The following is a 25,225-nucleotide window of genomic DNA, read 5'->3' on the forward strand; positions in this document are numbered from 1 at the left end:
GCAGCTTTTAAAGGGAATGTTCCCGTGTTGTGAAGAGAGATAGAGAAAGGTAACTGCTGCATATGTCGGCTCAATCTGAAAATTACCTTTAAATGTCAAGCGCGCTATAACACGGATCTGACGCAGATCGGATTGAATCCCGGCACTAAATTGGGAGCACATTGGTTGACCACCCACCCCAGCACTATACTCACACTCCCCCAAGCGCTCACTGGTCTCACTGGCCTCTCTCACTGGTCTCTCTCCCTGGCATCTCTCATTGGCCTCCCTGGCATCTCTCCCTGGCCTCCCTGACCTCACTGGTCTCCCTGGCCTCTCTCCCTGGCCTCTCTCACTGGCCTCCCTGATCTCACTGGCCTCACTGGTCTCCCTGGCCTCACTGAACTCACTGGCCTCCCTGGGCTCCCTGGCCTCTCTCCCTGGCCTCTCTCACTGGCCTCACTGGGCTCACTGGTCTCCCTGGCCTCTCTCCCTGGCCTCCCTGGCCTTTCTCCCTGGCCTCACTGGTCTCACTGGCCTCACTGTACTCACCGTACTCACATCCGCGGCTATCTGCTGAAAGAGGCTCCGGAACTGCTGGTCCTCTTCACTCTCCTCCCCCGCATTGGCTGGGGCCGGCTGAGAAGGAGGAGACGACACAGAGGAGAGGGAGAGGGAGAGGGAGGGGGAGAAAGAGATACAGAGAGGGGGAGGGGAGGGTGGGGGAGAGATAATGAGAGGGGGAGGGGGGAGAAAGATATGGGGAGGGTGAGAGGGGGAGACGGGGAGAAAGAGTGTCTGAGAGGCAAATACGATCAGCCAATATCACTTCTGAATACTGATGAAAAAATGTTAACACAAAAAAATAAACACTGTCCTTTTCATTTAATAATTTAATGTTTCAGGGCTGACGTAAACATCCAAGCTACCATCTTATTGTCATCTCTCACTGATCCAAGACAAGGGCTCACTGATGGTGATGGTGAGCCAATAGAGACGGGACAAGACTGACCGAAACAGGAATTTGGACTGTGGTCTGTGAGACAGAGGAATACATCTCATACCGTCCCTAGGAGGGGTGCGTCACCTGAGTGGGTTGAGTCTTCCTGTCTGGGTTGGCGCCCCCACCCTTGGGTTGTGCCGTGGCGGAGATCTTTGTGGGCTATACTCAGCCTTGTCTCAGGATGGTAAGTTGGTGGTTGAAGATATCCCTCTTGTGGTGTGGGGGCTGTACTTTGGCAAAGTGGGTGGGGTTATATCCTTCCTGTTTGGCCCTGTCCGGGGGTGTCCTCGGATGGGGCCACAGTGTCTCCTGACCCCTCCTGTCTCAGCCTCCAGTATTTATGCTGCAGTAGTTTATGTGTCGGGGGGCTGGGGTCAGTCTGTTATATCTGGAGTACTTCTCCTGTCCTATTCGGTGTCCTGTGTGAATTTAAGTGTGCCCTCTCTAATTCTCTCTTTCTTTCTCTCGGAGGACCTGAGCCCTAGGACCATGCCTCAGGACTACCTGACATGATGACTCCTTGCTGTCCCCAGTCCACCTGGCTGTGCTGCTGCTCCAGTTTCAACTGTTCTGCCTTATTATTATTGGACCATGCTGGTCATTTATGAACATTTGAACATCTTGGCCATGTTCTATTATAATCTCCACCCGGCACAGCCAGAAGAGGGCTGGCCACCCCACATAGCCTGGTTCCTCTCTAGGTTTCTTCCTAGGTTTTGGCCTTTCTAGGGAGTTTTTCCTAGCCACCGTGCTTCTACACCTGCATTGCTTGCTGTTTGGGGTTTTAGGCTGGGTTTCTGTACAGCACTTTGAGATATCAGCTGATGTACGAAGGGCTATATAAATACATTTGATTTGATTTGATGACGTTGACAGAATAAAGAAACCGAGAGAACTTTACTCACCACTGTATGGTCAGCCTCGATCCTGTTCTCTATCTCCCTGAGTAGAAACCAACAAACCGCAGTCACCATTGTGACACTAGCAGGACTTTAAACATCTCATTGGACCATAAGCCTCACACATTTCCTGGCAAAGAGCCAAACACTCTACAACATCCTGACTAAACATTTCATCACATTTACAAGTTGTCTATGGGTATTCCTACGTGTCTATATATCTCTGAATATTGTTCCTAACTGTACTATACAACATCAATAATATGCAACTATAATGTTCTCGGTACATTCTAAAGGATTATGGTTCCATACCCAATAGCATTGAGTTGAATGACAATATTGTACAACACACTCTTACCGCCTTGCACCGAGCTGTGAACAAATTGTTAGTCACATTTACCACATGATATATATATATATATATATATATATATTATTTTATCAGTGTTTTGTTATTTTTCCTCTTCTTCTTGAGAACTTGTTTTCTTTTAATAAACTTCTAATATAGGTCTTATTGACCATATTCTTCTGAAGGCCAATATTTAAGACCAAGGACTCTTGTGGGCAATTTTCTGCCTTGACTCGGCCTCTTAGGTTCAGTCCATGTTTGTTGGTCATGTCTACTCTGTAGGAGACGTTGGGTCCAGACCTGGTCTACTCTATAGGAGTGTTGGTTCCAGACCTGGTCTACCCTGTGGGAGCGTTGGGTCCAGACCTGGTCTTCTCTGTAGGAGTGTTGGGTCCAGACCTGGTCTTCTCTGTAGGAGACGTTGGGTCCAGACCTGGTCTACTCTGTAGGAGCGTTGGGTCCAGACCTGGTCTACTCTGTAGGGGACGTTGGGTCCAGACCTGGTCTACTCTATAGGAGCGTTGGTTCCAGACCTGGTCTACCCTGTGGGAGCGTTGGGTCCAGACCTGGTCACTCTGTAGGAGCGTTGGGTCCAGACCTGGTCTACTCTGTGGGAGCATTGGGCCAGACCTGGTCTATTCTGTAGGAGCGTTGGGTCCAGACCTGGTCTACTCTGTAGGAGCGTTGGGTCCAGACCTGGTCTACTCTGTAGGAGCGTTGGGTCCAGACCTGGTCTACTCTGTAGGAGCGTTGGGTCCAGACCTGGTCTACTCTGTAGGAGCGTTGGGGCCAGACCTGTCTACTCTGTAGGAGCGTTGGGGCCAGACCTGGTCTACTCTGTAGGAGCGTTGGGTCCAGACCTGTCTAACCTATAGGAGTGTTGGTTCCAGACCTGGCCTACTCTATAGGAGTGTTGGGTCCAGACCTGTCTACCCTATAGGAGTGTTGGTTCCAGACCTGGCCTACTCTATAGGAGCGTTGGTTCCAGACCTGGTCTACTCTATAGGAACGTTGGTTCCAGACCTGGTCTACTCTGTGGGAGCATTGGGGCCAGACCTGGTCTACTCCGTAATAGCGTTGGGTCCAGACCTTGTCTACTCTGTAATAGTGTTGGGTCCAGACCTGGTCTACAACTTGATTATATAACCTAAAATTTGACACATACTCTGTCCATGTTTCTTTAAAAGAAATGGATGAAAACAGTGACTCCCACTGAGATTAAATAAAAGCCAGGCTTTGTTATGTCAAAACTGTTAGGGGCGGTTTCCAGACACAGACTAAAAAACATTTTCAATGGAGATTCTCTTAAGATCTTGCTTCATCTATGTCCAGGAAACCGGCCCATAATCACGTTGGTGTGTTGCTCTGTCTGTCATACTGTATCTCTTTACAGATTCTTCCTTTAGGTCCCCCTCTTCCATCAGAGCTAGGAGCTCTTGTCGTCTAGGGTGGAAATTGTTTCGTGATGCTTGGAGTCAGAGCAGGAGGTTTATTTTAATACTGAAAGAAAATGTTTACCCGAGCATGGCCAAATCTGAAGTCGCTTGTCCTAAAAAGGATTCCATAACAGCTTCAAACTGTGGCTGATTCCTTCCAGCTCTACAAATCAAATCGCAGTTAAAATAGTTTGTCCTTTAGCGGTCTGACCCCACCACTATAACCCCAGTACCCCCCTCTCCCCAAAGGGGCCGCTCTAACCTGACAATAACCCAACACACACCCACCCACATTGGTTAGCCCATCTTAAACATGAGGCAAGATACTGTGACATAAGGCCAGATACTGTGACATAAGGCCAGATACTGTGACATAAGGCCAGATACTGTGACATAAGGCCCGATACTGTGACATAGGGACAGATACTGTGACATAAGGCCAGATACTATAACTGTTCACCCATCTTAGACATAGGGCGAGATACTATAACTGGAAAACACCAGAGAAGCTGGCGATAATAAATACTAATTTCCCATCTCATACTATTACCAAGATAGCAGTTAAGTACATAGAATGGATACATGTATTTGCAGATCTATTGATATATATAGTTAACCAGTGGCCAAGGAAAACATAAGCCGGGACTTAAACAAACGCAGATAAACGACCTGTGAGCTGCGATTTACTTTTTAAAAGGACGATTTAATCTTTAAACAACGACATCTGCAACATGATCGCAGGCAAAACATCTGGGGGGGGAAAAATGGCCTTTTAAAAAGTCTATCGCAGTGCACAGGCCTTTTATCTGCGTTTGTTTAAGTCCCGGACATCCTGCTGATAAAACCTCTTAGACACTTCACTATGGCCTTGCATTGCTTTTCCCCGGGGCGACTAGGTATATTCCCATATTCCCTCTGCGCTCCACCATCACCCAGCTCTCTCTCTCTCACTCACTCTGAGGTGTTCCTCTTTTCGGAGAAGACTCTGAGGATGAACTCTCCCTCCTGGTGAGGCTCGTAGGTAGACGGGATGATCACGTACTCCCCGGGGCTCAGACGGAAGCGCTGGGTCACCTCCCTCAGGTTGATGTAGGACTTGCAGCGAGCCTTGGATGAGTTGAACAGGAAGAAGTCCTTCTGCATGTGCTGCTTGTTTCCGTGCATCTGGTCAGAAACACACAGACACAGACGGAGGAGGCAGGAGAAGAAAGACTGGGAATGAAAAGTACGAAAACAAAAGTGTTGAATTAGTTATTGTCGTTAGACTATTAATCAAACAAACTTTCATAGTAACACATTTATAAATAAATATGGCGGTGATAAAACCTCAATGTGTGAACAAATACATTCCACATCTCCTGTCCTTACCTCCTTCGGCACCTGCAGACAGACAGAGAGAAGAGTTGTGTTTACACCAGAAACACCAGAAACACCGCTCTGCTCAAAACTAAACCGTGTTACAACAGAAGGCGGCTTGTACACAACGTATTATGGTCATGTGTTAAAAGGGGCAATCTGTGATTTGTATATCAATTTTTGGACTTTTTAAACTAACTATGTGCGTTTGTTGTTGTTCTGATCTGCAGATATCCCCTTTAAAGAATAATAAAAGTTATCTTAGATTCTTTAGTAGTGGATTTTTTTTGTTTCGGTTTTTTGGGGGGGGGGGTAAGGCTGACAGGGACACCTCGTAGATGGCAAATCCGATGGTGAAGAGATTGGCTCCCAACTTCCTCTCTTTCCGTCTGTTCTTCTGCATCAGAGAGACCACGAAGGAACACGCCACCTCGTTGTCCTCTGAGTCATCATCCTCCTCCAAGAGACACAGGCGGAACTGAGGGTTGGTCCAGAATGTATCTGCCGGTAGGGAGCGGGTCCAGAACCAAACACATCACTTAAAAGTCCACTGCTACTGTTTTTATCTTAATATAAAATATTTTTTGGGGTTAACAATTAAGTACCTTACTATGATTGTTTTCAATTAAAATGGTCAAAAATAAACTAAAATATTTTCTTAGCAAAGAGCAATTTCTCAAGCAAAACATGTTCTAGGAATGTCTGGGAGTGGTCTGAGTTGGGAGGGGAAAACTGAAAACTAGCTGTTATTGGCAGAGAGGTTTGGAACTCTCTTTGTTATTGGTCTATTACCTCATTGACAGCCTGGTGATTTCACCAGCCAAAACTCCATCCTACCAAAACAGCTGAAATTTCATGCAATCTTTTCAAACAGCTTTTACACTAAATAAATCATTATTATAATTTTCACAATTTCACAGTATTATTCTAACTTCAAAGTGTGGAAATATAATTTTTGACTACTACGTAATGGTGCCCCGTATGAGGACAATCCTATACACGACGCAACAAGTCCTGGGTTAAAATAACATTTGATTTAGCCGGACCGGAGTGCCAGGTGGAAGGGAAGTGCAATTGTACATCTATATTCAATTGGTTCCATTGCATCAGGCAAGCTCAATCAACCACAGCTAAAGGATTTTAAATAAAACAAGTATTACTGTAGTTACTACCCAAGTTTGATTTCAACTAAAATAATAACAAATTACAGATGAGGGTTCATATAATACAGGGTTAGAGTTTAGAGGTCATCTCCTACCTGGGTAGTTCCTGCAGCCCCCGGCAGAGCAGCCTCTGACCCAACGACCCTCGTTCACAGACACCGTCCACTTGTGGATCTTATCGTCCTCCAGGGCATCAGGGGTCAGGTTGCAGATCTCAATCTTGGTGTAGTTCTTCTTGAAGTCCTCAAAGGACATCCTGGGGAGACAGAGGAAGGGGAGACAGAGGAGAGGGAGACAGAGGAGAGAAAGGGAGAGAGTAGAGAGAGGAGAGAAAGAGGGAGAGAGAGAGAGGGAGACAGAGGAGAGAAAGAGGGAGACAGAGGAGAGAAAGGGAGAGAGTAGAGAGAGGAGAGAAAGAGGGAGAGAGAGAGGGAGACGGAGGAGAGAGAGGGAGAGAGGAGAGGGAGACAGAGGAGAGAAAGGGAGAGAGTAGAGAGAGGAGAGAAAGAGGGAGAGAGAGAGGGAGACAGAGGGAGAGAGGAGAGGGAGACAGAGGAGAGAAAGAGGGAGAGAGAGAGAGGGAAGGATTCAGACCCCGTGACAGTTTCACAACCTGGTTTCAGCTTTATTCTAAAATGGATTGCAGTATTATTATGTTCTCATCAATCTGCACACAATAATGACAAAGCAAACACTTCATATTAGACATTTTTGCAAATATATATATATTACATTTACATATTACATTTACAGAAATACTCAGACCCTTTACTCAGTACTTTGTTGAAGCACCTTTTGCAGTGATTACAGCCTCGAGTCTTGGGTATGATGCTACAAGCTTGGCACACCTGTATTTGGGGAGTTTCTCCCATTCTTCTCTGCAGATCCTCTCAATCTCTGTCAAGTTGGATGGGGAGAGTCACTGCACAGCTATTTTCAGGTCTCTCCAGAGATGTTCGATCAGGTTCAACTTCAAGGCTGGGCTCTGGCTGGGCCACTCAAGGACATTCAGAGACTTGTCCCGAAGCCACTCCTGCGTTGTCTTGACTGTGTGCTTAGGGTCGTTGTTCTGTTGGAAGGTGAACCTTCGCCCAGTCTGAGATCCTGAGCACTCTGGAGCAGGTTTTCATCAAGGATCTCTCTGTACTTTTCCCTGCTGCTGAAAAACATCCCCACAGCATGATGCTGCCACCACCATGCTTCACCGTAGGGAAGGTGCCAGGTTTCATCCAGACATGACGCTTGGCATTCAAACCTGAGTTCAATCTTGGTTTCATCAGACCAGAAAATCATGTTTCTCATGGTCTGAGAGGACTTTAGGTGCCTTTTGGCAAAGCGGGCTGTCATTTGCCTTTCACTGAGGAGTGGCTTCTGTCTGGCCACTCTACCATAAAGGCCTGATTGTTGGAGTGCTGCAGAGATGGTTGTCCTTCTGGAAGGTTCTTTCATCTCCACAGAGGAACTTTGGTGCTCTGTCAGAGCGACCATCAGGTTCTTGGTCACCTCACTTACCAAGGCCCTTCTCCCCCGATTACTCTGTTTGGCCGGGCAGCCAGCTCCGGGAAGAGTCTTGGTGGTTCCAAACTTCTTCCATTTAAGAATGATGGAGGCCACTGTGTTATTGGGACCTTCAATGCTGCAGACATTTTTTGTTACCCTTCCTCAGATCTGTGCCTCGACACAATCCTGTCTCTGAGCTCTACGAACAATTCCTTCAACCTCATGGCTTGGTTTTTGCTCTGAAATACACTGTCAACTGTGGGATCTTATGTAGACAGGTGTGTGCCTTTCCAAATCACGTTCAATCAATTGAATGTACCACAGGTGGACTCCAATCAAGTTGTAGAAACATCTCAAGGATGACCAATGGACACACGATGCACCTGAGCTCAATTTCCAGTCTCATAGCAAGGGGTCTGAATACTAAATAAATAAGATATTTCTTATTTTAAAATTTGTAATACATTCTTTAAATAAACTGTTTCTGCTTCGTCATTATTTTATTATTTATGGGGTTTTGTATAAAGACGAGGAAAACAATTCACGGGATCTGAATACTTGCATATACAATTTTAAATATTACATGACATTACACTTCATAACACTTTTCACAACACACAGGCCACTACTCTACTACCACATATCTACAATACAGCATCCATGTGTAGAGTGCATGTCTTATTATGTGCATCGTGTGTATGTTATCATGTGTGGGTATGTACAAGGTAGAAGGTAGAAACTAGGGCCTGTAGGACCTGCCTTGTTGATAGTGTTAAGAAGGCAGAGCAGCGCTTTATTATGGACAGACTTCTCCCCATCTTAGCTACTGTTGTATCAACATGTTTTGACCATTATAGTTTACAATCCAGGGTTACTCCAAGCACTTCAGTCACCTTAACTTCCTCAATTTCCACATTATTTAGTACAAGATTTAGTTGAGGTTTAGGGTTTAGTGAATGAAATATTTAGGAGTAACTTGTTCCTTTTTTAAACTAACTGCAGCTCTTTGTTAAGTGTTGCAGTCATTTCAGTCGCTGTAGTAGCTAACGTGTATCATGTTGAATCATCGGCATACATAGATACACTGGCTTTACTCGTTAGTAAAGATTTTAAAAAGTAAGGGCCTTAGACAGCTGCCCTGGGGAATTCCTGAAAAAGTAAGGGACCTAGACAGCTGCCCTGGGGAATTCCTGATTCTACCAGGATTTTGTTGGAGTTCTGTCCTTGAGCTATCCTTGTCTATTGATATTCTGTATTATGTCATTCTGTATTATGTTTCATGTTTTGTGTTGACCCCAGAAAGAGTAGCTGCTGCTTTCGCAACAGCTAATTGGGATCCTAATCAAATACCAAATACCATTAAATACCTCTGTGTTCTGATAGACAGGTAACGCTTTATCAACAATATAGAAGGGGGTGTAAAGCCAAAGCACATACGTTCAGAAGACTATGATTGACAGAGGAGAGGGAGACAGAGGAGAGGGAGACAGAGGAGAGGGAGACAGAGGAGTGGGAGACAGAGGAGTGGGAGACAAAGGAGTGGGAGACAAAGGAGTGGGAGAGGGAGACAGAGGAGAGGGAGACAGTAGGATGGGGACAGAGGAGTGGGAGAGGGAGACAGAAGAGAGAGAGAGACAGGGGAGAGAGAGACATAGGGAGAGGGAGACAGAGGAGTAGGAGACAGAGGAGAGGGAGAGTCAAGAATTGGCATGCTCTACTCAATCATTTGTCATCAAACAGTCTGTACATTTAGCTGTTCTTCAGCAGCAGAAGAACTGTAAAACTGAAACACATTTTCAGTGAGTGTGGGCTTTCCTTTTCCAGTCGAGACAGACGAGAGGACACAAAACGTCGTTAGAGACAACAACAAGTGTACATTTTCAAGAAGCAAACTAGAAGAACATTGTTGAAGAGAGGTACAATACTCACCAGAACTCCCCGTCCTCAGCACTCTGATGCTGGAGCTGGTCCTTCTCTCCCTTAGACAGAGACACCCACTCCTTAGAGCTGTGGACGGGGAGGCAACAACATCAACAACAACAGACAAACTCAATAGTATGATACATGGACCTGGGAATATACAGCTGTAGGATCTTAATTTGATCACTCCGTTGTCGCAGAGATTTTTCCTGGGCTGCAGGAAATTCAAAAGGAGCCTTAAGATTGCCATAAATTCACAGAAAAGCCGCAGGTCTCTTTATCAGTCATGTAATCCTTTGGATTACTCAAAACGAGTACTGTAATCTGAATACTTGTCACGCCCTGACCTTAGAGAGCCTGTTTATTTCTCTATTTGGTTAGGTCAGGCTGTGATTTGGGTGGGCATTCTAGTTTTTCTATTTCTTTGTTGGCCGGGTATGGTTCCCAATCAGAGGCAGCTGTCTATCGTTGTCTCTGATTGGGAATCATACTTAGGCAGCCCTTTTTCCCACCTGAGTTTGTGGGATCTTGTTTTTGCACAGTAGCTGTAGAGCCATGCAGAACTTTACGTTTGTTTATCATTGGTTGTTTTTTGGGGGGTGTTCATTCTAAATAAAGAAGATGTACACTGTGGTCTCATTCCGACGACGGGCGTAACAATACTTTGGGATTATTGTCCCTTCTAACAACCAGACATAGTTTTAAAAATGTTTTAAAAATGTGCACCTGATAAAGCATTATTTAATTTAGCAACATTACTACTTTCAAATTAGGGACTATTGTGAGAGCATATGTCACGTTCTGACCTTAGAGAGAGAGAGAGAGACATGCTCAACATGAGTGTCACGTCCTGACCTTAGTTCCTTTTCTATGTCTCTATTTTAGTCTGGTCAGGGTGTGAGTTGGGGTGGGCACTCTATGTTTATGTTCTATGTTTTCTATTTCTATGTGTTTGGCCTGGTATGGTTCCCAATCAGAGGCAGCTGGCAATCGTTGTCTCTGATTGAGAACCATACTTAGGTAGCCTGTGTTCCCACTATGAGTTGTGGGTAGTTGTTTTCTGTTTGGTATCTGTGCCAGACAGAACTGTTTCGGTTTCGTTCGTTCACGTTGTTGGTTTTTGTATTTTTCAGAGTTCTATTAAAATATTATGAACACGTACCACGCTGCACCTTGGTCCTCACCTTCTTCCACCTACGACAACCGTTACAGCATAAATACTCTATCATTCATCCTATAGTTCTAATTTTATCGTGTATGTGTGAGAGCATAAATACTCTTATCATTCACCCCACCCACCCACTCTGCTCACAACGTTGACATCAGCAAACCGCTTACCCACACAATGCCACATGCTGTCTGCCATCTGCCCGGTACAGTTGAAACCGCGATTGCTCCGTGAAGAGCACACTTCTCAAGCGTGCCAGTGGCCATCGAAGGTTGAGCATTTGCCCACTCACCCGGGTGAGGATGACGAGCACTCAGATGAGCTTCCCTGAGACGGTTTCTGACAGTTTGTGCAAACCACTGCACAAGTGAAGAAGCCGGATGTGGAGGTCCTGAGCTGGCGTGGTTAAACGTGATCTGCGTTTGTGAGGCCAAATTTTCTAAAACGATGTTGGAGGCGGCTTATGGTAGAGTCATTCCTACAGTCAACATGCCAATTGCACGCTCCCTCAAAATTTGAGACATGTGTGGCATGGTGTTGTGTTGACAAAACTGCACATTTTAGAGTGGCCTTTTATTGTCCCCAGCACAAGGTGCACCTGTGTAATGATCATGCTGTTTAATCAGCTTCTTGATATGCCACACCTGTCAGGTGGATGGATTATCTTGGCGAAGGAGAAATGCTCACTAAAAGGGATGTAAACAAATTTGTGCCCAAAAATTGAGATTAATAAGCTTTTGGTGTGTATGGAACATTTCTGGGATCTTTTATTTCAGCTCATGAAACACGGGACCAACACTTCGTTGCGTTTTATATTTTTGTTCAGTGTAAATCCTCCTGTTGCAGTCAAATTAAGATCCTACACATGTACAATAATTGAGCAGTATTGTATAAATTACATTCCAATACCTACTCTAGACTGATTGGCTGGCTGATTGGTTGCCTGATTGGCTGATTGGTTGACTAGGTACTTAGAAGGATGAGGCAATGTATTGGGAATGTTAGCATGTACATCGGAACACAAGCTGTGTCTATCACTGGTGCCAGTTCAACCAATCAGTCAACCAACCAAACAGTCAACCAACCAATCAGTCAACCAATCAATCAACCAACCAATCAGCCAATCAGTCCAACCAATCAGTCCAACCAATCAGCCAATCAGTCCAACCAACCAATCAGCCAATCAGTCCAACCAATCAGGTTTGTCTTACTTGTCACTCCAGGGCCCGTTCCACTCCACCTGACCCCAGGGGTTCCTGAGGCGCACCAGACGCACCTTAGACGCTTTGTGCTGGGACTGCTTACACAGAGGAGAAACACACACCCCGGTCCATGTAACAATGGCAACAACCACTGGCCCAGTCAGTCAGCTTCCAAAAGGCCTACAGTCATCTAACCACAGCTCTGTATCTCATGGTCTATCTATCTAATGTAGTGTATCTCATGGTCTATCTAATAATGTAGTGTATCTCATGGTCTATCTAATAATGTAGTGTATCTCATGGTCTATCTATCTAATAATGTAGTATCTCATGGTCTATCTATCTAATGTAGTGTATCTCATGATCTATCTATCTATCTATCTATCTATCTATCTATCTATCTATCTATCTATCTATCTATCTATCTATCTATCTATCTATCTATCTATCTATCTATCTATCTATCTATCTATCTATCTATCTATCTAATAATGTGTGTATCTCATGGCCTATCTAATAATGTCATCCAATAACTCACGATACTTGGCGTAAAGTGAATCTATATGTTTCTATAGTTGTATCTCACCTCCTCAACGGCAGTCACAGAGTAGGCGTGGCCCTTCACAAGGCCAGTCACAGTGCGCGTCTCAAATCGAGCAGGAACCAGGGACTGGAGAATGGAATGAACAACAAGACAGGATCACAATTCCGGATCGTCAACGGCGACATGAGGAACAGCACTGATTGGATACAGTTGGTTAAACCAATGGAAGGGGACAGTTTTGAAATTGCACGTGATCATCGACGAGTTCCAACACTCAGTACATTTAGTTAAACCTATGGAATAGCTATTATTTTCTTGGCGGGGGGGGGGGGGGGGGGGGTGTTTCCAATCCTCTTGTAATTCTACATGATTTAATGGACAGGACAATGAGTAGAGGAAGCAGGAAAGACAGAAGAAGATATTGTGTTAAAAACAGGTAAAGGGATGGATTTGTACCCACACCGATACTGAGGGTGGCGGCACTAATTGCGGGCAAGACCTCCACAGACAGTCCATATAGCTTTTTTATTTACTGAAATGGCTACTAGGTCTGTTCTGAATCGTAACTAAAGAGCGAGGCTTCCTGACGAGCTGCTGTATTTACTCTTCCATTACGGGTTCATGAGGTCAGGGGTCACGCTACTAAGGTCAGAGACTCACGTCGATAGAGCAACCCATCATAGAGCCTCTCTCCAGGGCCTTCTTCATGATCTTGTACAGCTCCTTGGGCGCCTCCTTCATCTCATAGAACTCTGTCACGCCCCCGGTGAAGTCTTCCATGGCCTCCGTAGTGTTACCGCCCTTCAGGGCCTCGTAGGAACCGTGAAGCCTGGGGAGGAGGGGGGATGGGAGAGTGAGGGTTAGGGTCGTAGTGTTACCGCCCTTCAGGGCCTCGTAGGAACCGTGAAGCCTGGGGAGGAGGGGGGATGGGAGAGTGAGGGTTAGGGTCATAGTGTTACCGCCCTTCAGCCTGGGGAGGAGGGGGGATGGGAGAGTGAGGGTTAGGGTCATAGTGTTACCGCCCTTCAGCCTGGGGAGGAGGGGGGATGGGAGAGTGAGGGTTAGGGTCATAGTGTTACCGCCCTTCAGCCTGGGGAGGAGGGGGGATGGGAGAGTGAGGGTTAGGGTCATAGTGTTACCGCCCTTCAGCCTGGGGAGGAGGGGGGATGGGAGAGTGAGGGTTAGGGTCATAGTGTTACCGCCCTTCAGCCTGGGGAGGGGGATGGGAGAGTGAGGGTTAGGGTCATAGTGTTACCGCCCTTCAGCCTGGGGAGGAGGGGGGATGGGAGAGTGAGGGTTAGGGTCATAGTGTTACCGCCCTTCAGCCTGGGGAGGAGGGGGGATGGGAGAGTGAGGGTTAGGGTCATAGTGTTACCGCCCTTCAGCCTGGGGAGGAGGGGGGATGGGAGAGTGAGGGTTAGGGTCATAGTGTTACCGCCCTTCAGCCTGGGGAGGGGGATGGGAGAGTGAGGGTTAGGGTCGTAGTGTTGCCGCCCTTCAGGGCCTCGTAGGAACCGTGAAGCCTGGGGAGGAGGGGGGATGGGAGAGTGAGGATTAGGGTCGTAGTGTTACCGCCCTTCAGGGCCTCATAGGAACCGTGCAGCCTGGGGAGGGGGGTGGGAGAGTGAGGGTTAGGGTCGTAGTGTTACCGCCCTTCAGGGCCTCATAGGAACCGTGCAGCCTGGGGGATGGGAGGGTGAGACAGGGTGAGGGTTAGAGGTAGGTCAGGGGGTGAGAGGGTGGGGAGAGGGTCAGGGGGGAGACAGAGTGAAGGAGTGGGGAGAGGGTCATGGGGTGTTGATGATATGTTACCAACATTTAGAACAGGCATATAGCCTAGTGAAAATTGCATTCATTGACTTCAGTAGCACTTCAGTAGCACGAAAACTGGTGAATGTGGGTGTCACCTCTCTACTGGCGGTAAACTGGTGAATGTGAGTGTTATCTCACTACTGGCGACAAACTGGTGAATGTGGGTGTCACCTCTCTACTGGCGATAAACTGGTGAATGTGGGTGTCACCTCTCTACTGGCGATAAACTGGTGAATGTGGGTGTCACCTCTCTACTGGCGATAAACTGGTGAATTTGGGTGTGAAGTTCAACTCCGCCATCTCTATATCTAGAACAGTTGATACGGGAGGCCCTCAAGGTTGCGTACTTTCACCGATACTGTACACAAACGATTATCAAGCCTCTGACGCAGCCCACAAGTTTTTAACAAAATATACAGATGACACCGCTGTTGTGGGTTTCCTCCACCCAGACCAAGCCTCTCCAAGGTTTCAGGGCCTCATAGGAACCGTAACCAAGCCTCTCCAAGGTTTCAGGGCCTCATAGGAACCGTGACCAAGCCTCTCCAAGGTTTCAGGACTTCATAGGAACCATAACCAAGCCTCTCCAAGGTTTCAGGGCCTCATAGGAACCGTGACCAAGCCTCTCCAAGGTTTCAGGGCCTCATAGGAACCGTGACCAAGCCTCTCCAAGATTTCAGGACCTCATAGGAACCGTGACCAAGCCTCTCCAAGGTTTCAGGGCCTTATAGGAACCGTAACCAAGCCTCTCCAAGGTTTCAGGGCCTCATAGGAACCGTGACCAAGCCTGATGGGAGGGTGAGGGTTAGGGTCGTAGTGTTACCGCCCTTCAGGGCCTCATAGGAACCGTGACCAAGCCTCTCCAAGGTTCCAGGGCCTCATAGGAACCGTGACCAAGCCTCTCCAAGGTTTCAGGGCCTCATAGGAACCGTGACCAAGCCTCTCCAAGGTTTCAGGGCCTCATAGGAACCGTGACCAAGCCTCTCCAAGATTTCAGGGCCTCATAGGAACCGTAACCAAGCCTCTCCAAGGTTTCAGGGCCTCATAGGAACTGTGACCAAGCCTCTCCAAGGTTTCAGGACCTCATAGGAACCGTGACCAAGCCTCTCCAAGGTTTCAGGGCCTCATAGGAACCGTGACCAAGCCTCTCCAAGGTTTCAGGGCCTCATAGGAAACGTGACCAAGCCTCTCCAAAGTAGCCATCGCCTCCAGTGGAGGTCATGGGATAGAGGATTGTGCCCTTTCTGTGGATAAAGTTGTGTGAGTCAACTGTAGGGGTGCCCGCGTTGCTGGGCATTGGAAGTGTCTGGTGGGAGAGAGGCAGGTTGAGGTGGCTAGAATCAGAGTAGTGCAGAAGGTGTCATGCTGAGGCAGTGAAGAAAGTAGTCTATATCTAGCGTATAGACTTCTATAGTATATAGATTTAATTTCCCTTATACATAGGGGTATATAGGGGTACATTTTGTCAAATATTTTTTTAACCTTTATTTTACTAGGCAAGTCAGTTAAGAACAAATTCTTATTTTCAATGACGGCCTAGAAACAGTGGGTTAACTGCCTGTTCAGGGGCAGAACGACAGATTTGTACCTTGTCAGCTCGGGGATTTTAACTTGCAACCTTCCGGTCACTAGTCCAACGCTCTAACCACTAAGCTACCCTGCCGCCCCACATACTTGGCATAGAGTTAGGGGTACGTATTTGGCATAGAGTTAGGGGTACGTATTTGGCATAGAGTTAGGGGTACGTACTTGGCATAGAGTTAGGGGTACGTACTTGGCATAGGGTTAGGGGTACGTACTTGGCATAGAGTTAGGGGTACGTACTTGGCATAGAGTTAGGGGTCGTATTTGACATAGAGCTAGGGGTACATACTTGGCGTAGGCCTTCTCCAGCAGGGCGCTCCAGAACTCGTTCCTCTCAGCAGACTTGGTGAACACCAGCTGGTTGTTGAAGGTGGGGATGCGGTCGTCAATGACAACGTCAACCCAGTCGCCATAGCGCCAGAACTTGGTGGAGGAAAAGATGTGCCATGCAGGAAAAGACACGGTTGAAGACATTTGACAGGAGTTGATAATGTATAATGGGATAATGTATAATGGGATAATGTATAATGTGATAATGTATAATGTGATAATGTATAATGCGATAATGTATAATGGGATAATGTATAATGTGATAATGTATCATGTGATAATGTATAATGTGATAATGTGATAATGTGATAATGTATAATGTGATAATGTGATAATGTGATAATGTATAATGTGATAATGTATTGCAATCAGGGTCTGTTGATTTCAGTTCAATTCAGTCAAGCAAACCCGGAATGCCTATCCCACTTTTGAGGAAATTCAATTTCAGTGTACTTCCTGAACTCACTGACTTGAAATGGAATTGAGCCCTTCCCTGATTACAATACAACATAGAAATAGACAGTCTACGGTATGTAAAATGTGTTATTGTTTCTAGTTATCTAATAATGAGGGTTGTTTTGATTGGTGAGTTTCTGACCTGGAAGTGGAAGATTCCTCCATATCCCTCGGAGTAGCTCTGATCCTGAGGAACGACCCGGTAGAGAAGCTTCTCATTCAGAGTCAGACAGGCTATAGCAGCCAGCAGCCAGCAGTCACCTTTGGAAACACGCAGGGAGACACACACCAATAACATAGTTGTGCATTTGTACAACAACAACACTGTGATGTGAATCTAAAAATACCGATACAATATTTTCAGCCAGCAGTCACACACACACACACACAACAAAATACAAAAATACACACACATCATCATCATCACGCACTTACACACAATGATCACAGTCAATGAACACAGTCAAGAACACAGTCAATGATTCTTGTAAAATGTACACAACGTGTAAAATCATTGTTCTCTGAAGCCATTACAATTGATTGGAGTTAAGGGACGAGAGCTGTCATTTTTTCCCCTTATTGTTTGACTACTGAGTAGTGGCCATCATCCCATTGGTTGTCAGCAGCCATCATCCCATTGGTTGTCAGTGGCCATCATCCCATTGGTTGTCAGCGGCCATCATCCCATTGGTTGTCAGTGGCCATCATCATCCCATTGGTTGTCAGTGGCCATCATCATCCCATTGGTTGTCAGCGGCCATCATCCCATTGGTTGTCAGTGGCCATCATCCCATTTGTTGTCAGTGGCCATCATCTCATTGGTTGTCAGTGGCCATCATCCCATTGGTTGTCAGTGGCCATCATCCCATTTGTTGTCAGTGGCCACATCCCATTGGTTGTCAGTGGCCACATCCCATTGGTTGTCAGTGGCCATCATCCCATTGGTTGTCAGTGGCCATCATCCCATTGGTTGTCAGTGGCCATCATCCCATTTGTTGTCAGTGGCCACATCCCATTGGTTGTCAGTGGCCAAAATCCCATTGGTTGTCAGCGGCCATCATCCCATTGGTTGTCAGTGGCCATCATCCCATCGGTTGTCAGTGGCCATCATCATCCCATTGGTTGGCAGTGGCCATCATCCCATTGGTTGTCAGTGGCCAAAATCCCATTGGTTGCCAGTGGCCATCATCCCATTGGTTGTCAGTGGCCATCATCCCATTGGTTGTCAGTGGCCATCATCCCATTGGTTGTCAGTGGCCATCATCCCATTTGTTGTCAGTGGCCACATCCCATTGGTTGTCAGTGGCCAAAATCCCATTGGTTGTCAGCGGCCATCATCCCATTGGTTGTCAGTGGCCATCATCCCATCGGTTGTCAGTGGCCATCATCATCCCATTGGTTGGCAGTGGCCACATCCCATTGGTTGTCAGTGGCCAAAATCCAATTGGTTGCCAGTGGCCATTATCCCATTGGTTGTCAGTGGCCATCATCCCATTGGTTGTCAGTGGCCATCATCATCCCATTGGTTGTCAGTGGCCATCATCATCCCACTGGTTGTCAGTGGCCATCATCCCATTGGTTGTCAGCGGCCATCATCCCATTGGTTGTCAGTGGCCATCATCCCATTTGTTGTCAGTGGCCATCATCCCATTGGTTGTCAGTGGCCATCATCCCATTGGTTGTCAGTGGCCATCATCCCATTGGTTGTCAGTGGCCATCATCCCATTGGTTGTCAGTGGCCATCATCCCATTTGTTGTCAGTGGCCACATCCCATTGGTTGTCAGTGGCCATCATCCCATTGGTTGTCAGTGGCCATCATCCCATTGGTTGTCAGTGGCCATCATCCCATTGGTTGTCAGTGGCCATCATCCCATTTGTTGTCAGTGGCCACATCCCATTGGTTGTCAGTGGCCAAAATCCCATTGGTTGTCAGCGGCCATCATCCCATTGGTTGTCAGTGGCCATCATCCCATCGGTTGTCAGTGGCCATCATCATCCCATTGGTTGTCAGTGGCCAAAATCCCATTGGTTGCCAGTGGCCATCATCCCATTGGTTGTCAGCGGCCATCATCCCATTGGTTGTCAGTGGCCATCATCCCATTTGTTGTCAGTGGCCATCATCTCATTGGTTGTCAGTGGCCATCATCCCATTGGTTGTCAGTGGCCATCATCCCATTTGTTGTCAGTGGCCACATCCCATTGGTTGTCAGTGGCCATCATCCCATTGGTTGTCAGTGGCCATCATCCCATTGGTTGTCAGTGGCCATCATCCCATTGGTTGTCAGTGGCCATCATCCCATTTGTTGTCAGTGGCCACATCCCATTGGTTGTCAGTGGCCAAAATCCCATTGGTTGTCAGCGGCCATCATCCCATTGGTTGTCAGTGGCCATCATCCCATCGGTTGTCAGTGGCCATCATCATCCCATTGGTTGGCAGTGGCCATCATCCCATTGGTTGTCAGTGGCCAAAATCCCATTGGTTGCCAGTGGCCATCATCCCATTGGTTGTCAGTGGCCATCATCCCATTGGTTGTCAGTGGCCATCATCCCATTGGTTGTCAGTGGCCATCATCCCATTTGTTGTCAGTGGCCACATCCCATTGGTTGTCAGTGGCCAAAATCCCATTGGTTGTCAGCGGCCATCATCCCATTGGTTGTCAGTGGCCATCATCCCATCGGTTGTCAGTGGCCATCATCATCCCATTGGTTGGCAGTGGCCATCATCCCATTGGTTGTCAGTGGCCATCATCCCATTGGTTGTCAGTGGCCATCATCCCATTTGTTGTCAGTGGCCACATCCCATTGGTTGTCAGTGGCCATCATCCCATTGGTTGTCAGTGGCCATCATCCCATTGGTTGTCAGTGGCCATCATCCCATTGGTTGTCAGTGGCCATCATCCCATTTGTTGTCAGTGGCCACATCCCATTGGTTGTCAGTGGCCAAAATCCCATTGGTTGTCAGCGGCCATCATCCCATTGGTTGTCAGTGGCCATCATCCCATTGGTTGTCAGTGGCCACATCCCATTGGTTGTCAGCGGCCAAAATCCCATTGGTTGTCAGCGGCCATCATCCCATTGGTTGTCAGTGGCCATCATCCCATTGGTTGTCAGTGGCCATCATCCCATTGGTTGTCAGTGGCCATCATCCCATTGGTTGTCAGTGGCCATTATCCCATTGGTTGTCAGTGGCCATCATCCCATTGGTTGTCAGTGGCCAAAATCCCATTGGTTGTCAGTGGCCATCATCCCATTGGTTGTCAGTGGCCATCATTCCATTGGTTGTCAGTGGCCATCATCCCATTGGTTGTCAGTGGCCATCATCCCATTGGTTGTCAGTGGCCATTATCCCATTGGTTGTCAGTGGCCATCATCCCATTGGTTGTCAGTGGCCAAAATCCCATTGGTTGTCAGCGGCCATCATCCCATTGGTTGTCAGTGGCCATCATCCCATTGGTTGTCAGTGGCCATCATCCCATTGGTTGTCAGTGGCCATCATCCCATTGGTTGTCAGTGGCCATCATCCCATCGGTTGTCAGTGGCCATCATCCCATTGGTTGTCTCCAGATGTGACTTGATATCTGAATAATACTAATGCAATATTTCCTCTGATATCTTTGTGTTGTTGAGGAAAAGTCTCCCTCCTGACCTCAGTGTTTGCTGGTTGTCCCTCAGTGTTTGCTGGTTGTCCCTCAGTGTTTGCTGGCTGTCCCTCAGTGTTAGCTGGCTGTCCCTCAGTGTTTGCTGGTTGTCCCTCAGTGTTTTCTGGTTGTCCCTCAGTGTTTGCTGGTTGTCCCTCAGTGTTTGCTGGTTGTCCCTCAGTGTTTGCTGGTTGTCCCTCAGTGTTTGCTGGTTGTCCCTCAGTGTTTTCTGGTTGTCCCTCCGTGTTTTCTGGTTGTCCCTCAGTGTTTTCTGGTTGTCCCTCAGTGTTTTCTGGTTGTCCCTCAGTGTTTTCTGGTTGTCCCTCAGTGTTTTCTGGTTGTCCCTCAGTGGTTGTCCCTCAGTGTTTTCTGGTTGTCCCTCAGTGTTTTCTGGTTGTCCCTCAGTGTTTGCTGGCTGTCCCTCAGTGTTTTCTGGCTGTCCCTCAGTGGCTGTCCCTCAGTGTTTTCTGGCTGTCCCTCCACCCCGGTGTGGAGGATGTGCCCAGTCAGGGAGTTAACTGTTGAACAATGTCAGTTTTGAGCATTTAGAATATTTTGGTCCCAGCCTGCATAGATCTTTGTTCCCCAGGATGGACGAACAGCTCAACAATGAGAAGTGCTGCTAGCTGGAATCTCTTCCATAGAGCCAGTACAATATAGAGAGGCCACTGGTAGAGAGGTGGAGAGGCCCCTGGTAGAGAGGTGGAGAGGCCCCTGGTAGAGAGGTGGAGAGGCCCCTGGTAGAGAGGTGGAGAGGCCCCTGGTAGAGAGGTGGAGAAGCCCCTGGTAGAGAGGTGGAGAGGCCACTGGTAGAGAGGTGGAGAGGCCCCTGGTAGAGAGGTGGAGAGGCCCCTGGTAGAGAGGTGGAGAGGCCCCTGGTAGAGAGGTGGAGAGGCCACTGGTAGAGAGGTGGAGAGGCCACTGGTAGAGAGTTGGAGAGGCCGGTTATGAGGCTCGCAGGGGGAGAGATTAGATGTTTTCTCCCTTGAAGGGACAGGTTACCAGGGCTATAGTTGGACAGGTTACCAGGGCTATAATGGGACAGGTTACCAGGGCTATAATGGGACGGGTTACCAGGGCTATAATGGGACAGGTTACCAGGGCTATAATGGGACAGGTTACCAGGGCTATAATGGGACGGGTTACCAGGGCTATAATGGGACAGGTCACCAGGGCTATAATGGGACAGGTCACCAGGGCTATAACGGGACAGGTTACAGGGCCTATAATGGGACAGGTTACCGGGCCTATAATGGGACAGGTTACCGGGGCAGGTTACCAGGGCTATAATGGGACAGGTTACCAGGGCTATAGTGGGACGGGTTACCGGGGCCTATAATGGGACAGGTTACCAGGGCTATAATACATCACACACCTGACCTCTCCTCAGTACCAGTCAATACATCACACACCTGACCTCTCCTCAGTACCAGTCAATACATCACACACCTGACCTCTCCTCAGTACCAGTCAATACATCACACACCTGACCTCTCCTCAGTACCAGTCAATACATCACACACCTGACCTCTCCTCAGTACCAGTCAATACATTACACACCTGACCTCTCCTCACCATAAGCATCCACAGGCGTAGCAACAACAGAGGATAAGGGGGACCTGTCCCCCACAAATATTCAAAACACTCAACTCAACTGTCCAAAGTTAACAGCAAACTAGCAAGAGAAGAGACAACCGTGTTGGGGTCAGTGTAGTGATGGGGGTCAGTGTAGTGATGGGGGTCAGCGTAGTGATGGGGGTCAGTGTAGTGATGGGGGTCAGTGTAGTGATGGGGGTCAGTGTAGTGATGGGGGTCAGTGTAGTGATGGGGGTCAGTGTAGTGATGGGGGTCAGTGTAGTGATGGGGGTCAGTGTAGTGATGTGGGTCAGTGTAGTGATGTGTTGGGGTCAGTGTAGTGTAGTGTTGGGGTCAGTATAATGTAGTGTTGGGGTCAGTGTAGTGATGTGTTGGGGTCAGTGTAGTGATGGGGGTCAGTGTAGTGATGGGGGTCAGTGTAGGGATGTGGGTCAGTGTAGTGATGTGTTGGGGTCAGTGTAGTGTAGTGTTGGGGTCAGTATAATGTAGTGTTGGGGTCAGTGTAGTGTAGTGTTGGGGTCAGTGTAGTGATGTGTTGGGGTCAGTGTAGTGTAGTGTTGGGGTCAGTATAATGTAGTGTTGGGGTCAGTGTTGTGTTGGGGTCAGTGTAGTGTTGGGGTCAGTGTAGTGATGTGTTGGGGTCAGTGTAGTGTTGGGGTCAGTAAAGTGTTGGGGCCAGTGTCGTGTAGTGTTGGGGTTATTGTAGTGTTGTGTTGGGGTCAGTGTAGTGTTGGGGTCAGTGTAGTGTTGGGGTCAGTGTAGTGTTGGGGTCAGTGTGGTGTTAGGGTCAGTGTAGTGTAGTGTTGGGGTCAGTGTAGTGTAGTGTTGGGGTCAGTATAATGTAGTGTTGGGGTCAGTGTAGTGTTGGGGTCAGTGTAGTGTAGTGTTGGGGTCAGTGAGGTGTAGTGTTGGGGTAAGTGTAATGTAGTGTTGGGGTCAGTATAGTGTAGTGTTGGGGTCAGTGTAGTGTTGGGGTCAGTGTAGTGTTGGGGTCAGTGTAGTGTAGTGTTGGGGTCAGTGTAGTGTAGTGTTGGGGTCAGTGTAGTGTTGGGGTCAGTGTAGTGTTGTGTTGGGGATAGTGTAGTGTTGTGTTGGGGATAGTGTAGTGTTGGGGTCATTGTAGTGTAGTGTTGGGGTCAGTGTAGTGTAGTGTTGGGGTCAGTATAATGTAGTGTTGGGGTCAGTGTGGTGTTGGGGTCAGTGTAGTGTAGTGTTGGGGTCAGTAAGGTGTAGTGTTGGGGTCAGTGTAGTGTAGTGTTGGTCATTGTAGTGTTGTGTTGGGGTCAGTGTAGTATTGGGGTCAATGTAGTGTTGGGGTCAGTGTAGTGTTGTGTTGGGGTCAGTGTAGTGTAGTGTTGGGGTCAGTGTAGTGTAGTGTTGGGGTCAGTGTAGTGTAGTGTTGGGGTCAGTGTAGTGTAGTGTTGGGGTCAGTGTAGTGTAGTGTTGGGGTCAGTGTAGTGTAGTATTGGGGTCAGTGTAGTGTAGTGTTGGGGTCAGTGTAGTGTAGTGTTGGGGTCAGTGTAGTATTGGGGTCAGTGTAGTGTTGGGGTCAGTGTAGTATTGGGGTCAGTGTAGTGTTGGGGTCAGTGTAGTATTGGGGTCAGTGTAGTGTTGGGGTCAGTGTAGTGTTGGGGTCAGTGTAGTGTAGTGTTGGGGTCAGTGTAGTGTTGGGGTCAGTGTAGTGTAGTGTTGGGGTCAGTAGAGTATTGGGGTCAGTGTAGTGTAGTGTTGGGGTCAGTGTAGTGTTGGGGTCAGTGTAGTGTTGGGGTCAGTGTAGTGTAGTGTTGGGGTCAGTAGAGTATTGGGGCCAGTGTAGTGTTTGGGTCAGTGTAGTATTGGGGTCAGTGTAGTGTTGGGGTCAGTGTAGTGTTGGGGTCAGTGTAGTGTTGTGTTGGGGTCAGTGTAGTGTTGGGGTCAGTGTAGTGTAGTGTTGGGGTCAGTAGAGTATTGGGGCCAGTGTAGTGTTGGGGTCAGTGTAGTATTGGGGTCAGTGTAGTGTTGGGGTCAGTGTAGTGTTGGGGTCAGTGTAGTGTTGTGTTGGGGTCAGTGTAGTGTTGTGTTGGGGTCAGTGTAGTATTGAGGTCAGTGTAGTGTTGGGGTCAGTGTAGTGTTGGGGTCAGGTAAGTGTTGTGTTGGGGTCAGTGTAGTATTGGGGTCAGTGTAGTGTAGTGTTGGGGTCAGTGTAGTGTAGTGTTGGGGTCAGTGTAGTATTGAGGTCAGTGTAGTGTTGGGTTCAGTGTAGTGTTGGGGTCAGTGTAGTGTTGGGGTCAGTGTAGTGTAGTGTTGGGGTCAGTGTAGTGTAGTGTTGGGGTCAGTATAGTGTAGTGTTGGGGTCAGTGTAGTGTTGGGTCAGTGTAGTGTTGGGGTCAGTGTAGTGTAGTGTTGGGGTCAGTGTAGTGTAGTGTTGGGGTCAGTGTAGTGTTGGGGTCAGTGTAGTGTTGTGTTGGGGATAGTGTAGTGTTGTGTTGGGGATAGTGTAGTGTTGGGGTCATTGTAGTGTAGTGTTGGGGTCAGTGTAGTGTAGTGTTGGGGTCAGTATAATGTAGTGTTGGGGTCAGTGTGGTGTTGGGGTCAGTGTAGTGTAGTGTTGGGGTCAGTAAGGTGTAGTGTTGGGGTCAGTGTAGTGTAGTGTTGGTCATTGTAGTGTTGTGTTGGGGTCAGTGTAGTATTGGGGTCAATGTAGTGTTGGGGTCAGTGTAGTGTTGTGTTGGGGTCAGTGTAGTGTAGTGTTGGGGTCAGTGTAGTGTAGTGTTGGGGTCAGTGTAGTGTAGTGTTGGGGTCAGTGTAGTGTAGTGTTGGGGTCAGTGTAGTGTAGTGTTGGGGTCAGTGTAGTGTAGTATTGGGGTCAGTGTAGTGTAGTGTTGGGGTCAGTGTAGTGTAGTGTTGGGGTCAGTGTAGTATTGGGGTCAGTGTAGTGTTGGGGTCAGTGTAGTATTGGGGTCAGTGTAGTGTTGGGGTCAGTGTAGTATTGGGGTCAGTGTAGTGTTGGGGTCAGTGTAGTGTTGGGGTCAGTGTAGTGTAGTGTTGGGGTCAGTGTAGTGTTGGGGTCAGTGTAGTGTAGTGTTGGGGTCAGTAGAGTATTGGGGTCAGTGTAGTGTAGTGTTGGGGTCAGTGTAGTGTTGGGGTCAGTGTAGTGTTGGGGTCAGTGTAGTGTAGTGTTGGGGTCAGTAGAGTATTGGGGCCAGTGTAGTGTTGGGGTCAGTGTAGTATTGGGGTCAGTGTAGTGTTGGGGTCAGTGTAGTGTTGGGGTCAGTGTAGTGTTGTGTTGGGGTCAGTGTAGTGTTGTGTT

At 47.8% G+C, this 25,225-nt stretch overlaps 1 protein-coding gene across 6 annotated transcripts in view; it reads right to left on the minus strand.

Moving 5' to 3' along the window:
- The window catches only part of capn3a (calpain 3a, (p94)), a 45,835-nt gene that overhangs the window by 15,727 nt on the left and 4,883 nt on the right, over nucleotides 1–25,225 (minus strand). For 4 of the 6 annotated variants that reach the window (XM_031787648.1, XM_031787651.1, XM_031787650.1 and 1 more), the window contains exons 3-14: nucleotides 16,844–16,962; nucleotides 16,205–16,338; nucleotides 13,180–13,348; nucleotides 12,562–12,645; nucleotides 11,985–12,070; nucleotides 9,615–9,692; nucleotides 6,281–6,441; nucleotides 5,354–5,523; nucleotides 5,035–5,046; nucleotides 4,622–4,830; nucleotides 1,888–1,924; nucleotides 532–618 (exon numbers count right to left, since the gene is read on the minus strand). In XM_031787648.1, the coding sequence (XP_031643508.1) occupies nucleotides 532–618; nucleotides 1,888–1,924; nucleotides 4,622–4,830; nucleotides 5,035–5,046; nucleotides 5,354–5,523; nucleotides 6,281–6,441; nucleotides 9,615–9,692; nucleotides 11,985–12,070; nucleotides 12,562–12,645; nucleotides 13,180–13,348; nucleotides 16,205–16,338; nucleotides 16,844–16,962 (1,346 nt within the window). The remainder of the gene's footprint in view (nucleotides 1–531; nucleotides 619–1,887; nucleotides 1,925–4,621; nucleotides 4,831–5,034; nucleotides 5,047–5,353; nucleotides 5,524–6,280; nucleotides 6,442–9,614; nucleotides 9,693–11,984; nucleotides 12,071–12,561; nucleotides 12,646–13,179; nucleotides 13,349–16,204; nucleotides 16,339–16,843; nucleotides 16,963–25,225) is intronic. The other 2 variants (XM_031787652.1, XM_031787653.1) reach the window with 1 other exon arrangement.

Source organism: Oncorhynchus kisutch, linkage group LG14 (assembly GCF_002021735.2).
Source record: "Oncorhynchus kisutch isolate 150728-3 linkage group LG14, Okis_V2, whole genome shotgun sequence".
Taxonomy (NCBI): domain Eukaryota; kingdom Metazoa; phylum Chordata; class Actinopteri; order Salmoniformes; family Salmonidae; genus Oncorhynchus; species Oncorhynchus kisutch.